Consider the following 17783-nt stretch of genomic DNA (forward strand, 5'->3'; position numbering starts at 1 on the left):
ATTTCAAATACAAACAAAATAAAAAAATGCTTCACTGTCCCAATAATTATGGAGTGCACTGTAGCTATGTCCCCCCTTATATCTTAATGTAATGACATGAACAAATGTGGCAGATTATTATCAATGACTTATCAACAGTTCTAACAAGTTGTCCAGAATAGGCCATTCTCACCGGTACCCTAGTTTATAGAAAGACTCATATACTACACTAAAGATGAGAACTATGGGGCTAGATGTGCTGTGGTTCCTCCATACCTGTAGAGGGTGGTGGTGAGCCCAGCAAGGGCAGGTCAGCAGAAGGCCACACGGCCGCCCCCTCAGCCTCTCTCTGGCTCAGCTCCTCCTGCCAGATGATGGAGCTGGAGTCTTGAACCTTCTCTGAGCCCGCCTCGGGGATTCCTGAGCCCGTCACTGCCACCTTTGCTGGTCCTGGTTCCTGAGAAGTGGTGGGCTCCACCTTGCGTTTCTTTTTCTGGTTCTGCTTGTTGGTCCTGGGATACACCACCAGCTGTTCAGTCCACCTGGGAAAGAGCGAGAACAGAATGATAGTGAAGGCATAGAGAACACACACACACACACGTAAGCACACATACATACATACATACACACGTGTTTACCCATTGATGATCTCTTTGTTCTCCCCTCGTATAAAGTACTCCTGTTCAGGAGTGATGATACAGAGAGCGTTCTTCTGGCCCGTCTTGGGCTCTGCGTCAATGACGTCAGCACACAGGTTCATATTTACAGTGCCCTGGGGCAGCGTGCTCGGCTAGAGGGGGAATAACAGAGAAACAACATTCAGGCACAAGTAATGGCCAAACCTGACATGACACAGACTGTATACCAGGGTAAATACCAGTAGAACAGGACAACAATCAGTAGAATGATGAAGTGATTGCATTGTAGCAGACTGGGAAGTATAGTCTCCGTCTGATTAGTCTCTTTCAACAGCCACAGTGCTGAAGGGGCACGGGGTCCTAGATCTCCGTCTGAGCCTAAGGGAAACTTCTACCCAGAGCTGCTATATAGCAGGTGGATAGATATCACAATGTCTGTTTTTCATCCTCCATCCCTCCCTCCTTCCTTCACTCTTTCCCACAGACAGAGGACGTATACAGCCCCTACTATAAAAGGTCACGTATTCGTTATCGATGGGTTGCCGGGACAACGGGGGAAATCCATTCAGGTCCAGTGGAGTGAATGGAGGAGGTGACAGCCCTGGGAGGCTGGAGTAAATAAGTTTGTGTGTACGCGTGTGCTACTGCTAACGCACATGGTTCTGCATATAGGTGCACGTTTGCCTTTGGAAAGGCACAATTTATCACGGTTTCTCCCAAACTCCCTATTGCCCCTCTACCGTCTAGAATTCCCCCTGAACCCCAGCATGGTCTCTAGTTCAGTGAGATTCCTGTACTGTTGTTATCAGGCCCAGACTGAACTGTACTCTGGCTGCAGATGTAAAACAGGTGCTGTTTCTCTCCTTAGCTCCTTTTAAGGCCATTCACATGGATCCTGTTTTAATGCAAGCTGCCAGTAAACCATGAGGGCTTCCAAATATGGCAATTACACTGGGTCACACTCAGAGAAACTTAGAGTACAGACTGAAGCAAGCTAGCCTCTTTACTGTACGGCGAGAGAGAGAAAGGGGGGTAGGAGGGGAATCTGTCTCATAAAAGATGCACCTTTCTATTTTTGTGAAGGAGAAAGCATGAAGGTATTACACACTTTTCCCTTGTTCCCCTCAACTGGTTGTGGTTAGGATTGGGGGAAGATAGCTACAGATCTAGGATCAGGTTAAGGCCAGGGCAACTCCAACCCACATTGAGAGAGAGAGCGAGAGAGAGAGAGGGCCAGTCCAGTTCAGTGGCTGTGTGGTCTTTGAGTATGTATACGTCGTCTGATCTGATACTGGCATCGACACAAAGACTGTTCCATCTGCCAACACTGCCATTCATCCTCTCTGGCTGAGTCCCAAATGCCACCCTATTCCTTATATAGTGCATTACTTTTGACCAGAGCACTATGGATAAAATGTAGTGCACTATATAGGGAATAGGGTGGCATTTGAGATATAGTCCATGTGTTGTAGTGGGTTTGATTTCTCCACTCCATATCCAATCCCATATCCTCCTATTGTCCTCCTATGGGGCCGGCTATATTTAGCTGCACAGGGGGGTATTATTATCGCTAACAACTTTCTCACAGACTGTCTCTCTGACTCAGTTCACAGTTTCTACGAACAGGACACACAAAGAGGCAATAAAACACTAATAAAGCTAGGAAACGTTTTAATCGAGCAGGTCTTTATCCTCACAATGAACAAACTGTCAAGGGGAGTATTGAGATTTTAGGGGAAAATTGGACATTCCCACCAGTTCAATGCTGATGGATTACAACTTCTTTCTCTATCTGCCAGTGCCAGCCAAAATGATTTGATGAATGGGCTTCATCATATCATTCCAAAAATGGTGTCAGAGTGAGACTCGCAGAGCCAGCATTAGAATTAGGTAGAGCACACCCGCTCCATAATTGATACATTTTTCTGGGGAGTTTTATTGCCCGGACCGGTGGCAAGTAGTGTAAGAAACCAGCACCTGCTCAGCTCAGGGGTGAAAGGGAAGCAGCAAGCTGCTGTTTTATACGACATATGTGCCTCGACATGCCGCTTCCCTCTGTGCTGCATCAAAACAGAACCGTGTAGGCTCTGGAGAAAACTGAATGACCCTGTTTCCTGTCCCTATCCTCCCAGTCATTGACCCTCCGGCCCAGGTTCTCATCAGAGACTGAAGAGCTGTAGTCCTCCTTCTTGGGAGGTCCGCTTAGATTAAAACTAGCATTTGAGAACTGCCCAACTGATGTCAGTCAACTACCCAAGGGACTGGTCAGCGGCAACATCTCAGGGACCGGTGTCGGTCCACGACTCAGTGTTTGAGAAACACTCAAACCTTCACGTTTCTGTCTTTCTCAGATTCCGTCTCTCTTGCCTCCTCAGTCTCTCACCTTCTCTCTCTCCTACTCTCCTTCTCAAATGATCAAATGTACAACACGTCCAATCCTGTCTGATGTAGTAAAATTACATTATGCTACATTAGATATGAGTGCTTGTAGTGGCAGGCTGTGTGTATGTGGAATGTTTGGGTCTGGGGCATATCTGGCATTTTCATGTGGTTTTGGGGTCTACTGCTCTCTCTGTTTCTCTAGCCTGTTAGTTACTGGGAGCCCGCTGCACTTCACCAAATATGGGCATATCAGAGGAATGCTGTGTAGAGCCTCGACCTCTGAGCATCTCCTTCTCAGTCCATCTCATCATGGGCTAAAATAGTTCAGTTCTAAAAAGCCAAATGCCCACTCACATTAAACATCTTGAGTGAAATCTTCCCTGAAAGTTGCTTCGGCTTTATGCGAGTCACACAAAAGCTCTTATTTTTCAACCTTGTTGTAATTATTTTGCTTATATCATGTGTCAGATGCAAAAAAATATATATACATATTCCGGGGAAATTTGGCCCTCCAAGCAACGTACTACGCACGTCATGGTTCCATAGCAACAAACAACCTGCTCAATGAATCATGACATCAGTAGATCATTAAGATCAATGTATCTAGTATCATGTGAGATAGCTTCATATTTACAAAGATTCATCAGGTTGCTCTGGTCATTGTTGATGTTTCCACCGGTGTGACTTCCAGCCATTCTACCCCTGTGGGTTTGGCCGGGTTGCCTAACTCTGGCCTCTTCAGCTGGCCAAGAGCACAGGAATTACTAATAGTAACAACCACTCTGAGCAAGAGAAGGGCCACAGCAGTCCATATTGGGTATTTTATGGGGTAGAGCAGTAGACGGTCCATCAGCCCAGGGGAGAATCAGGGCTGAGCGTCATATTCTCTCAGGAACATTACAACTAACCTAAAATGTGCCTAGCTAGCTAATAGCCTAATGTCAGTCAACAACTTCCTCAGTGTCTAAAATCCACACCATCTAGGGATTCCGGATTCCGAAAATGTGGCACCGGACAAAGTGACCAGGAAGATTTTAATGTAACGGCCATTAGAAACATTTACTGGACCAATATGTATTAGGGTGTCCACCCACGGTGCTCAGAATGACATAGATCACATTTTGATTATGGTAACAGAACAAGCAACTCATAATGATGCAGCCAATAAAAAAGTAATTTTCAAACATTTGCCAAAATGCAAATCGCGGGAAAACACCAATCAAAACAGCACACCTGATTAGAACGGTTCCACATGTGACAGAGATGAAAATGTCCGTTAGAAACTGAGAAAGAGGTGGGGATCTTAAGATGCACCAGGTAGGCTAGTTGAGAACAAGTTCTCATTTAGAACTGAGACCTGGCCAAGATACAACAGAGTTACACATGGAATAAAACAAACATACAGTCAATATTACAGTAGAAAAAGTCTACATACAGTGCAAATTAAGATATGGGGGGGGGGGGGTAAGAGAATAAATAGGCCATGGTGGCGAAGTAATTACAATATATCAATAAAACACTGGAGTGATAGATGTGTAGAAGATGAATGTGCAAGTAGAGATACTGGGGTGCAAAGGAGCAAGATAAATAAATACAGTATGGGGATGAGATAGTTGGATGGGCTATGTATAGGTGCAGTGATCTGTGAGCTGCTCGGTTAGCTGGTGCTTAAAGCTAGTGAGGGAGATATGAGTCTCCAACTTCAGTGACTTTTGTAGTTTGTTCCAGTCATTGGCAGCAGAGAACTGGAAGGTGGGGCGGCCAAAGAGGAATTGGCTTTGGGGGTGACCAGTGAGATATACCTGCTGGAGCGCGTGCTATGGGTGGGTGTTGCTATGGTGAGCAGTGAGCTGAGATAAGTCAAGGGCTTTACCTAGCAAAAACTTGTAGATGACCTGGAGCCAGTGGGTTTGGCGACGAGTATGAAGCGAGGGCCAGCCAACGAGAGCGTACAGGTCGCAGTGGTGGGTAGTATATGGGGCTTTGGTGACAAAACAGATGGCACTGTGATAGACTGCATCCAATTCTCTGAGTAGAGTGTTGGAGGCTAGTTTGTAAATGACATCGCCGAAGTCGAGGATCGGTAGGATAGTCAGTTTTACAAAGGTATGCTTGGCAGCATGAGTGAAGAAGGTGTTGTTGCGAAATAGGAAGCCGATTCTAAATGTAATTTTGGATTGGAGATGCTTAATGTGAGTCTGGAAGGAGAGTTCACATTCTAACCAGACACCTAGGTATTTGTAGTTGTCCACATATTCTAAGACAGAACGTCCAGAGTAGTGATGCTGAAAGGGCAGGCAACGATCGGTTGAAGAGCATGCATTTAGTTTTAATTGCATTTAAGAGCAGTTGGAGGCCACGGAAGGAGAAATACAGAAATACATTTAATCATTCAAAATACTTCATTAGAAAGCATGACTTAGCCGCAGAGGAATTGAGGATCATTAGCTTATTTTTAAAAATAGCTGTGGATTGTTTCAAATCACAAGCTTGTAGGCCTTTGCCTACTTGGGAAGCCTGCAATTTGTGGTAGTAGAAATAAGCTCAGGGGTGAAAGTAGGGTAATACAGTCTGGTACGGCATCCTGGCAAAAAAACATAGTAGGAGTACCCCGTACTAGTAAAACGTGAGCCTATCACAATATTTAAACAAAATGTCAAGAAAACTGAAGGCTATTAGACCACTATTTATCATTACCGCATGTCAGAGGCATGAAAAATTAGTGAGTGGGCTTAAATGGTTAAGACGAAATCACTGACATTTGGCCAAGGCATAGATGATTGGCCGACACCCAGACCTCCGCAGACAGCAGTGGACGCATAAATTATCGCCAAATATCATTGCAATTTTTTGTGTTTAGTGCAACAGGTGTCTCTTTCCATTCACCACTGCCTCGTAAAGTTGCCCTTTGAAGGGATTGTTGCACAATCAGATGAAAACATGACTGGTTGGGTTTATGCCACAATAAAAAGGTCATACATTTAGAAAGTTAAATGACAAATCTTTAGACTTTGCCCACAGAGATCCTATTGAATGAATAGGGATTTTATATGTAGTTCTATGACTAGGCCCATAAAGAATATTGGTGCAAGCGCCTGCACATATAGGAAGTCCAGTACCGAGAGGTAATTCATTCATTCTACCCCAGAATAGGCCTAGCTGATTATTGAGTTGTGCTTGTCTGTGAAAAGCATCTAAAATGTGTGTGAAGTATGTGGATATAATTGAAAATGTTGAGACAAGAAGAAGGGGACGGGTGAGTGGCGAAGATACAGGAAGAGAGTCTCTCTCTCCAGAATGGCTCAGCCGTCTCCCGCCAATTCTTGAGCATTCATTGTGTGAATTGTTGGCCCTTTGATTGTCTATTTTGATATACTCCCCGTGAGAGCAGACAGCCTGAGCAGAGAGATAAATGCGATTGAAATAACCTGCATTTTCATCATATTTTCAACTGTTTTTATTTGTTAGCTTTATGTAGCCTATTTTTACTTAGTTGACAATGGAAGTTATAGGCGTACTGCTGTATTGGCCTATAGGCTGATTTTCATGCGCTCTTTTCTTAAGCTGTCAATGGATCAAGGTGTATCAATGTGTCCATATGGCAGAGGCTGGTGCTAGCATTAGTTGAATTTTTAACTTTTTCATTTGTATAATATTTCATTCTGATTTCTATGATTAACCACGTTACAATAATTTTGAGAAACTAAAACGTTGTTATTGAAAATAAACTGTTCCACGAAAATGTGCATATGAAAATCATAACTGGCACGCAGATCGACAGAAATGAAAGGATAAATTGTAAGCTTCCCCAACTTGAAACTCACGCGCCTATAAAGTCTTTATGGCCTCCCGAGTGGCGCAGTGCTAGCTGTATTCTGGGTTAGAGTCCAGGCTCTGTCAGACCCATGGGGCGGCACACAATTGGTGCAGTGTTGTCTGGGTTAGGGATGTCCTTGTCCCGTTGCACACTAGCGCCTCCTGTGGCGGGCCGGGCGCAGTGCACACTGACACAGTCTTTATAAAAGATTTTGGCTATAGGCTACTTTAAAGCAAGATATGAGATGTCTCATAACATGAAATAAAACATTCAGGTTTCAAACAATTTACGTTTTCAAATTGCATAGTACCTCCAGCTTTGGGGCGGCAGGTAGCCTAGTTGTTAGAGCATTGGGCCAGTAACAGAAAGGTTGCTGGATCGAATCCCTGAGCTGACAAGGTAAAAATCTGTTGTTCTGCCCCTGAACAAGGCAGTTAACCCACTGTTCCTTGGTAGGCTTGCATTGTAAATAATGTTCTTTCCTAGTTAAATACAGGTTAAATAAAAAATCCAGCTCACATTGTAATGTGGTGTGTGACACGCCAATAGCCTGTTGCCTACACTTGTAGCCTATGGTGAATGGGAGGCACGCTTCAACTAACAGAGAAATAAATAGTTGTTTTCATTAATCGTGTACCAAATCTGTTTTAACAAGCAACTGCATTTTGAGTTGTTTCGCAATGAATGGGCTTATAAAATAACATGCTTTACTCCAGCAGCAACCAGCTGAGGAGCTTCAGGAGAAATCCTGCTCAAAATCCTGAAATCCTGCTCAAAATAGTCACTCTATGCTGTGCACGTGATAAATAAGATGGGCTACAGGAGGATTAACGAATATACAGCAATTTAATTCCACAAAATTATGCAAATTAACATATAGACCAGGCATCAACAACTAGATTCAGCCATGGGGCTCATTTCTTTTTGGTGCAGATGGTCAGGGGCCGGAACAGAATGACAAATCATTTGTAGACTGCAAATTGACCGCAAGAAGCCCAAACAGATGTGTGTGACTAAAACATAACCACCTCAAACCTTGCTTACATTTGTATACGATCACGTGTGTCTCTATTATGCATCGGAATACTTGGGAACAGATTTCTTAAATAAAAATCACTTGGAGCTGATTGTGCTGTTTTTACAGCAATTCAACACACAAAAAGAGGAGAACATCCCTTCATCAAAAAAGACATGTAAAAGAGGTATTTATGATATGCTGTATACAGCCCAGATAAAGGCTATAGATGTGGCAAAGGTAAATTGAACTCGACCAAAACCATGGAATTGCCATGGAAAAGCATGGGGGAAAGATTCAGAGTATCCTCATTGCCCACCAGCAAAATTAGCCTACATTTAGGCTATTGTTTATCTGTATTTCACACTATGTTGAGGTAAAAATCTAAATAAAATGCCAGTATGGATGTCAACCCCAACACATGTTCATGTCATCTTTCCCAATCAAATGCATTACAGTTAAAAACAGCTGACTACCACCACTGATTACTGTACGCCAACTATGCTAAACATATTCTTCAAATGAGAGTTAGCATTTAGCAGTCACTTCTAAACTTTTAAAAAGTGACAACTTCTGCAGCAAAAAACAAATATACCCAAATCTGACTTAACTCTAGGGTACGCTAGCGTCCCACCTGGCCAACATCCAGTGAGATTGCAGAGCACCAAATTCAAATACAGAAATACTCATTATAAAAATTTTGAAAACATAACTATTAAACATAGGTTTAAAGATTAACTTCTTGTGAATCCAACCACGGTGTCAGATTTTAAAAAATGCTTTATGGCAAAAGCATACCTTACAATTATTTGAGAACATAGCCCAGCAGACAAATCATTACAAATAGTAACCAGCCAAGTAGAAAAGTTACACAAGTCAGAAATAGAGATGAAATGAATCCCTTTACCTTTGATGATCTTCATATGTTTGCACTCAAAAGACATTAATTTATTCAATAAATGTTCATTTTGTTCGATAGAGTCTCTCTTTATATCCGAAAACCTCCATTTTGTTCTCGCATTTTCTTCAGTAATCCACAGGCTCAAACGCAGTCACAACAGGCAGACAAAATCCAAATTGTATCCGTAAAGTTCATAGAAACATGTGAAACGATGTTTATATTCAATCCTCAGGTTGTTTTCAGCCCAAATGATCTATAATATCTCAACCGGACAATAACGTCGTCAATATAAAAGCTAAACAAGAAAGGCACTCTCTCTGGTCGCGTGCATGAATAAGCTCTGCGACATGGCAGGGTCCACTCAATCAGACTGCTCTTACTCCCTCATTTTTCAGAATACAAGCCTGAAACAATTTCTAAAGACTGTTGACATCTAGTGGAAGGCATAGGAACTGCAATGGATACTGTAGTGCCATTGAATAGAAAACTACTCACAAAAAAAAAAATCCTACTTCCTAAATGGATTTTTCTCAGGTTTTCACCTGTTATACACATACATTATTTTAAGAGTTTTGAAAACTTTATAGTTTTCTATCCAAATCTACTAATTATATGCATATCCTATCTTCTGGGCCCGAGAAGAAGGCAGTTTAATTTGGGCATGCTTTTCATCCAAAATTCCAAATGCTGCCCCTTACCCTAGAGAAGTTAAGTAACCACATTGTGGGCCTGTTACAATACATAAATCATGACGGATTTGACAAATATCCACTTTGTTAGATCAGATTGTTGAATGTGGGCCAACCTGGCAGGCGTTCCATTGACTGCTTTACTGCATCTAAACTGGTATCTCTGCATTGCGTAAGCATACATAGCAAGCAAGGGAAAAGACAGGGTATTGTTTCTCTCTCCTATATACAGTAGGCCTTTAACTTAAGGGGTTGATGTCCGATCAGGCTGAGGATGTATACGTTGATGATGAATAAAAAACAAACAAATCATATCTACTTCAATTTCCACTCCTCTGCCTAAAGTTTAAACTAAGTAAACGATTATGTGCACTGAGATCAACGCTGAACTCCCAAAATGTTGTATAGGCTCAATTTGTGGGGGGCTGAGGCGCACAGTTACGGCAACAAAGCGCCCATTTTCCTGACCCAGTTTCCCGGTGGCGTTCCGGGGTGTTCCCTGAGCTGTAGATGAAAAGGCACTAAGACAATGAGGCCCTCCACATCTAAATAGCACGACCAGCTTCACAATGACAGGAAAAAAGTGCTACACCGAACTAACGGGTGTCATTCGCACACAATGCACACTGGAGAAATGGACACACGCAAGCAGTCAGCAACGCACACACACACGTATGCATGCACAAAGCGTAAGCAGGATGTTTCCTCCCTTTGTCATCACGTGGGGATCCATGACAACATGAAGACAATGATTATGATTTCAGCGATCTCATCTGCACAAAGCAACCACCTGGACACAAACACACAGCCACGGAGTGCGTAGGCCTACATCTCAGCAGCCAAAAGCAGCATCTTCTCCTCTTCATCAATTTTGTTTTGTAGAGAACTGATAACTGGGGTTTGATACATACAAAGCTACGGTCAAGGTTAGAAGCTATAGGCCAGGGACTGAAACTATGGCAGCTTTGACAGTCAGGCAGAGCAAAGTGTTTAGTGGGCCTCTGTATACACACAAGCAGCCTAATCTCCAGCTTGATCTGCCAGTGGGGTTGGTCACCCGTGTCACATTCCCCAGTCACACACACACACAAAGGGGATGTCATAAGCTGCAAGGGACTCTCTCTAGTCTCTGTTCCTCAGTTTCTTTCCCAATCTGTATTATTCTACCCCCATGTTCCTCTGCTTCATCCTATATTCTCTCTCCCTCCACCACCTTATACATTTTCATGGTTCTTCAGTGAGGTTTACTCTGCATTCGGGTGGGGCAGTTTTAACATCTCACAGCACAAGGCTAGCTAACAGAGATCAGGCTTCCTAGTCATCTCTTTCCCAAGCAGGTACCACTGAATACACAGCCAGGTCATTCAGCATACCGTCCCGTCCTTCACGGACCATATCAAATACTACTCTTCCCAGTGCTAGAGGCGTCACTACAGACACCTTGGCTCTGCGTGAAGCCATAAGGCACGAGAGGCAGTGCTATAGCCTGATTATAGACACAGCTAAGGAGTGCTGTTAGGTTGTTAAGGAGGAGGTGGAAGTAGCATGGCTGATATGACAGCTCCTTACCGATTCGTCCAGGGCGAAGCGCAGGCAGCCATGTTCGTACAGCACAAAGAACCGCCGCTGCCATTTCTGTTGGGAGAAAGAGGAACATCGTTAACACTTAATCTGATGATCTCCTTATAAACTATTAAGAAACGGCCTATAAACTAATATTGTATATAATTTCTGCAGGGGAAGAGGAGCATTGCTATTGGGCTGAAACCAAACAAACACTTAAGCTCCATTAGTGAACATATAGCGAAGAGATGCTTAAAGATACAATAACAAATCTGAGAACCCACCGCCTGTAGTCTGGGTACCAGACGTTTTAGCTAACACTCCATTGCCACTACTGTTATTCTTGGTAAATGACATGGAGAACAAGGAGCGGAATGAAACAGCTGAATAGAGACTAGAGGTCGACCGATTATGATTTTTCAACGCCGATACCGATTATTGGAGGACCAAAAAATCCGATACCAATTAAATCGTCCGATTTAAAAAATGTTTTTAAATGTATTTGTAATAATGACAATTACAACAATAATGAATTAACACTTATTTCAACTTAATATAATACATCAATAAAATCAATTTAGCCTCAATTAGATAATGAAACATGTTCAATTTGGTTTAAATCATGCAAAAACAAAGTGTTGGAGAAGAACGTAAAAGTGCAATATGTGCTATGTAAGAAAGCTAACGTTTCAATTCCTTGCTCAGAACATGAGAACATATGAAAGCAGGTGGTTCCTTTTAACATGAGTCTTTAATATTCCCAGGTAAGAAGTTTTAGGTTGTAGTCATTATAGGACTATTTCCCACTATACTATCTGTATTTCATTAACATTTGACTATGGGATGTTCTTATAGGCACTTTAGTATTGCCAGTGTAACAGTAAAGCTTCCGTCCCCCTCCTCGCTCCTCCCTGGGCTCGAACCAGCAACACAATGACAACAGCCACCACACCGAAGCAGCGTTACGCATGCAGAGCAAGGGAAACAACCACCCCAAGGCTCAGAGCTATTAGCTATTAGTGCACGCTAACTAGCAAGCCATTTCACTTCGGTTACACCAGCCTCATCTTGGGAGTTGATAGGTTTGAAGTCATAAACAGCGCAATGCTTGACGCACAACGAAGAGCTGCTGGCAAAACACACGAAAGTGCTGTTTGAATGAATGTTTACGCGCCTGCTTCTGCCTACCACCGCTCAGTCAGATACTTAGATACTTGTATGCTCAGTCAGATTATATACACGCTAGATAATATCTAGTAATATCATCAACCATGTGTAGTTAACTAGTGATTATGATTGATTTTTTTTATATGATAAGTTTAATGCTAGCTAGCAACTTACCTTGGCTTACTGCATTTGCATAACAGGCAGTCTTCCTTGTGGAGTGCAACGAGAGAGAGGCAGGTCATTATTGCGTTGGACTAGTTAACTGTAATGTTGCAAGATTGGATCCCCGAGCTGACAATATGAAAATCTGTCGTTCTGCACCTAAACAAGGCAGTTAACCCACCGTTCCTAGGCTGTCATTGAAAATAAGAATGTGTTCTTAACTGACTTGTGCCTAGTTAAATAAAGATAAAATAAAGGCGTAATTCTTTTATTTTTTTATAATAATAATAAATCGGCACCCAAAAATACTGATTTCCGATTGTTATGAAAACTTGAAATCGGCCCTAACTAATCGGCCATTCCGATTAATCGGTCGACCTCTAATAGAGACGGCTCCCTCGTGGTGCAGCGGTCTAAAGCACTGTCTAAAGCACTGCATCTCGGTGCTAGAGGCGTCACTACAGACACCTTGGTTCGAATCCCTGCTGTATCACAACCGGTCGTGATTGGGAGTCCCATAGGGCAGCGCACAATTGGCCTAGCAGCATCCGGGCTTGGCAGGTGTAGGCCGTTATGGTAATTAAGAATTTGTTCTTAACTGACCCACCATATTTATGAATGAGGTCCCAGGTGAAGTTGCCTGGTTTTATTTAACCCGGCAACTTCAACTGGGACCTCATTCATAAATTAAGCTACGGTGGGTTTATAGTTTACAATTACACTTTCATATTAGTACATCATTTTGCATTATTCGACCTAATGATAACTAGCAACCAAGAGGCTAGACCAGTTTTCCCTGAAAGTGAACGATGCCGCTATCAATCAAATCAAATGAAAATAAAATTGTATTTATCACATGCTTAGTAAACAACCGGTGGAGACACAGTGAAATGCTTACTTAGGGGCCTTCCCAACAATGCTGAGAGAAAGAACATAGGGAAATAATAGAAAAGTAATAACACGTAATAATAAATACACAATGAGTAACGTAGCTATATACACTGGGTACCAGTAAAGAGTCAATGTGCAGGGGTATGAGGTAATTGAGGTAGATACAGTTGAAGTCAGAAGTTTACATACACCTTAGCCAAATACATTTAAACTCAGTTTTCACAATTCCTGACATTTAGGATCACCACTTTATTTTAAGAATGTGAAAAGTCAGAAAAATAGTAGAGAGAATGATTTAAGGTTTTATTTCTTTCATCACATTCCCAGTGGGTCAGAAGTTTACATGCACTCAATTAGTATTTGGTAGCATTGCCTTTAAATTGTTTAACTTGGGTCAAACATTTTGGGTAGCCTTCCACAAGCTTCCCACAATAAGTTGGGTGAATTCTGGCCCATTCCTCCTGGAGTCAGGTTGTAGGCCTCCTTGCTCACACATGCTTTTTCAGTTCCGCCCACACATTTTCTATGGGATTGAGGTCAGGGGCTTTGTGATGGCCACTCCAATACCTTGACTTTGTTGTCCTTTAGCCATTTTGCCACAACTTTGGAAGTATGCTTGGGGTCATTGTCCATTTGGAAGACCCTGACTGATGTCTTGAGATGATGCTTCAATATATCCACATACTTTTCTTTCCTCATGATGCCATCTATTTTGGAAGTGCACCAGTCCCTCCTGCAGTAAAGCTCCCCCACAACACGATGCTGCCACCTCCGTGCTTCAGGGATGGAGTTGCAAACCAAACCGTGTGCAGTAGCAAACCGTAGCCTGGCTTTTTTAATGCCGGTTTTGGAGCAGTGGCTTCTTCTAAGCTGAGCAGCCTTTCAGGTTATGTTGATATAAGACTTGTTTTACTGTGGACATACTACTTTTGTACCTTTTTCCTCCAGCATCTTCACAAGGTCCTTTGATATTGTTCTGGGATTGATTTGCACTTTTCACACCAAAGTACGTTCATCTCTAGGTGACAGAACGCATCTCCTTCCTGAGCGGTATGACCCATGGTGTTCATATTGTGTTACTATTGTTGTACAGAATGCTCCCAAGGATGAACCAGACTTGTGGAGGTCTACAAAAAAATTCTGAGGTCTTGGCTGATTTCTTTTGATTTTCCCATGATGTCAAGCAAAGAGGCACTGAGTTTGAAGGTAGGCCTTGAAATTGACATCAAATGATGTCAATTAGCCTATCGGAAGCTTCAAATGCCATAACATAATTTTCTGGAATTTTCCAAACTGTTTAAAGGCACAGTCAACTTAGTGCATGTAAACTTCTGACCCACTGGAATTGTGATACAGTGAATTATAAGTGCAATAATCTGTCTGTAAATAATTGTTGGAATAATTACTTGTGTCATGCACAAAGTAAGATGTCCTAACCGACTTGCCAAAACTATAGTCTGTTAACAAGACATTTGTGGAGTGGTTGAAAAATTAGTTTTAATGACTCCAACCTAAGTGTATGTAAACTTCTGAATTCAACTGTATGTACATATAACTAGGCATAAAGTGACTAGGCAACAGGATAGATAATAAACAGTAGCAGCAACATGTATGAGTTAGTGCAAAAAGGGTCAATGCAGATAACCAAATAGCTAAGCAGACTAACTATTTAAATAACAATTTAGCAGTCTTATGACTTGGGGGTAGAAGCTGCTTAGGGTCCTGTTGGTTCCAGACTTGGTGCATCAGTATCACTTGCTGTGCACTAGCAGAGAGAAGAGTCAATGACCTGGTTTGCTGGAGTCTGACACATTTTTGGGCCTTCCTCTGACACTGCCTGGTATACAGGCCCTGGATGTCAGGGTGCTTGGCCCCAGCGATGTACTGTGCAGTATGCACTACCCTCTGTAGTGCCTTGCGGTTGAATGCCAAACAGTTGCCATACCAAGCGGTGATGCAGCCAGTCAAGATGCTCTCAATGGTTCAGCTGTAGAACTTCACGACTATGTTGGTGTGTGGAACATGAAATGGACACCGAGGAGCTTGAAGCTCTGGTTTCGCTCCACTACAGCCCTGTCGATGTGAATGGGGGCGCGCTCGGCCATCCATTTCCTTTTGTCCACGGTCAGCTTCTTTGTCTTGCTGACGTTGAGGGAGAGGTTGTTGTCCTGGCACCACACTGCCAGGTCTCTGACCTCCAATCTACTAAGCTTACCTGAACAAAATATACGAAACTGACCTTGACTTGATTTATTCTCATGTCACTGTGATTGGTTAGTCAACATGCAATAAAACCTGTAAACTGTTAATGACTGAGATTAATTATTTGCATTGCTGGCTTCATTAAAAACATAATCTGATGGATTTTGGATGTCCTTGGTCTCAATTATTTGTTCAAGGGCCTATGCGAGGCCAACTTTACTACATTATCCTGAAGGCATACTTAAACACCCATTTTTTTTTTTTTTACGCAAATGATGTGTCTCAACTTTTAACAATGCAAATTTTGTTTAACTTCTTTCTATTCTGTGGCTGCGTGAAATAGCAACCATGACATGAATTCAGTGATGACATTTACGTCATCTTTGTGGCTCCCTGATGAAACGGTAACATCCATTACTGTACTTAGTCTTAGCCAACCTTGCACCGTATAGGTATACTTTTTCCCGATACTAGAACATAAAAAACGGTTCGGTACTAGAATTTGTTACTTTTGGTACTTCTGTCAAAAAGTGTCAAGAATCAAGCTTGTCTACCAGCGCAGCAGAGCCCTTATTATCGCGTGCACTGAGAGTCTGGGCTGTATCATGTTACATCATCATGCGACACGGCATGTAGACATTTTTAAACATGATTATTGTTCGTAAAACAAATGTCTATACATGCTAGAACACTTTACAATGCAAGAAGATACTAATAGCGGACAGCTAAAGATAACATCCATTCACAACCCTCGTACTGTTTGTGATTATATGCAAACTACAACGCAAATAAAATCCTGATTTCAAAGCTGAGTGCCACCAAATACGTTATTAATTAACTCGGTCGCTCGCTCACATCTCTCCCAAAGATGATCAGTGAACTCTGTTAGAGAGAGAGCACATTTGTATAAAATAAGCTACTTCTATTAAAATGTTGTTGAACAGTACAATAAAATAAATTGAACCTTTATTTAACCAGGCAAGTCAGTTTGAACAAATTCTTATGTACAATGACGGCCTATACCCGGCCAAACCCGGATGACGCTGGGCCACCCTATGGGACTCCCAATCACGGCCGGTTGTTATGCAGCTTGGATTCAAACCAGGGTGTCTGTAGTGACACCTCTAGCACTGAGATGCAGTGCCTAAGACCGCTGCGCCACTCGGGAGCCCTTGCAAGGGAAACAGATTGTTTGTCATCTGTAGCCCAATGAAATCAGCCAAAACAAGCTCAATAACTCAATGCATGCACACACTGAATATGCATTCACCTGTATTGTGGATAGGCCTAGGCTACATCTTGATTTACCCAGTTTATCAATAAAGATTTACCATTCAAAATAAAATTATTACCATTATGTTAAAGTTAGAATGGTAAAAACATACCAAAGTCAAATTGACTGTATAATTGATTAATTAAATCGATACATGGCGGTCTCTGAAAAATATGGACGTACATTTTTTTATAACGTAATGATATTGAACTCAAAAGATGCCCAATGATTGAACAGAGCAGTAGCTGAGTTTATCTGTCTGCATCAAGTGCCATTCTGTGACCTGGTAATATGGCTTCTTTTTTGCAGTGGTATTGTTTTGTTTTTGTTTTGGTATCGAGTATTGGGATACTAAACCAGGTATCGAAGTCAAAAATCTGGTATCGTGACAAGACTAGTACTCTCTATTGCTGCTTTTCAACTGTAACGCCAGTGTTATACTTAAGCAATAAGGCACGATGGAACCTGGTATATGACCAATATACCAACACATGAGCTGTTCTTAAGCAGGACGCAACGCGGAGTGCCTGGATACAGCCCTTAGCTGTGGTATATTGGCCATATACTATAAACCCCCAAGGTGCCTTATTGCTATTATAAACTGGTTACTGACGTAATTAGAGCAGTAAAAATAAATATTTTGTCATATCTGTGATTTTCAAATCTGATATACCACGGCTGTCAGCCAATCAGCATTCAGGGCTCGAACCACCCAGTTTATAATAGTGTATACAACCTGATGTTATAGGAAATTATGTTTCCATAGTGTAGCAAAGGCTCTTATTTATCTTAGACTTTTTAGTTCACTGTTCCATTAAATTGTGCTTTTTGTTAACTGTCCCATTAAATTGTGCTTTTTGTTAACTGTCCCTTTAACTGCAGACACCTCTGAGCCATAGAGATGTATAGAGATCGCAATGTATCAGTCCTCAATGGCGCTGCCCATGTTAAACACGCTTTTTGGCACTAGAGACCCTTTGTACATCTCTATGCTGAGCACACCTGCAACCAATTTCACTTCTTAAATACCTGAGTTCCTTTGTCTTTTAGTTCAGTGCCAAACAATCTAAGCACTAGTACAAAACCTCTCCAACATGTATCCTT

General features: G+C 42.1%; 1 protein-coding gene across 3 annotated transcripts in view; it reads right to left on the reverse strand.

Annotated features, from left to right (window-relative positions):
- mprip (myosin phosphatase Rho interacting protein) overlaps window positions 1-17783 on the reverse strand; it is a 66582-nt gene that overhangs the window by 41288 nt on the left and 7511 nt on the right. For all 3 annotated transcript variants that reach the window (XM_064950604.1, XM_064950605.1, XM_064950606.1), the window contains exons 3-5: window positions 10991-11056; window positions 618-769; window positions 256-521 (exon numbers count right to left, since the gene is read on the reverse strand). In XM_064950604.1, the coding sequence (XP_064806676.1) occupies window positions 256-521; window positions 618-769; window positions 10991-11056 (484 nt within the window). The remainder of the gene's footprint in view (window positions 1-255; window positions 522-617; window positions 770-10990; window positions 11057-17783) is intronic.

The sequence above is a fragment of the Oncorhynchus masou genome, chromosome 31, assembly GCF_036934945.1.
Source record: "Oncorhynchus masou masou isolate Uvic2021 chromosome 31, UVic_Omas_1.1, whole genome shotgun sequence".
NCBI lineage: Eukaryota > Metazoa > Chordata > Actinopteri > Salmoniformes > Salmonidae > Oncorhynchus > Oncorhynchus masou.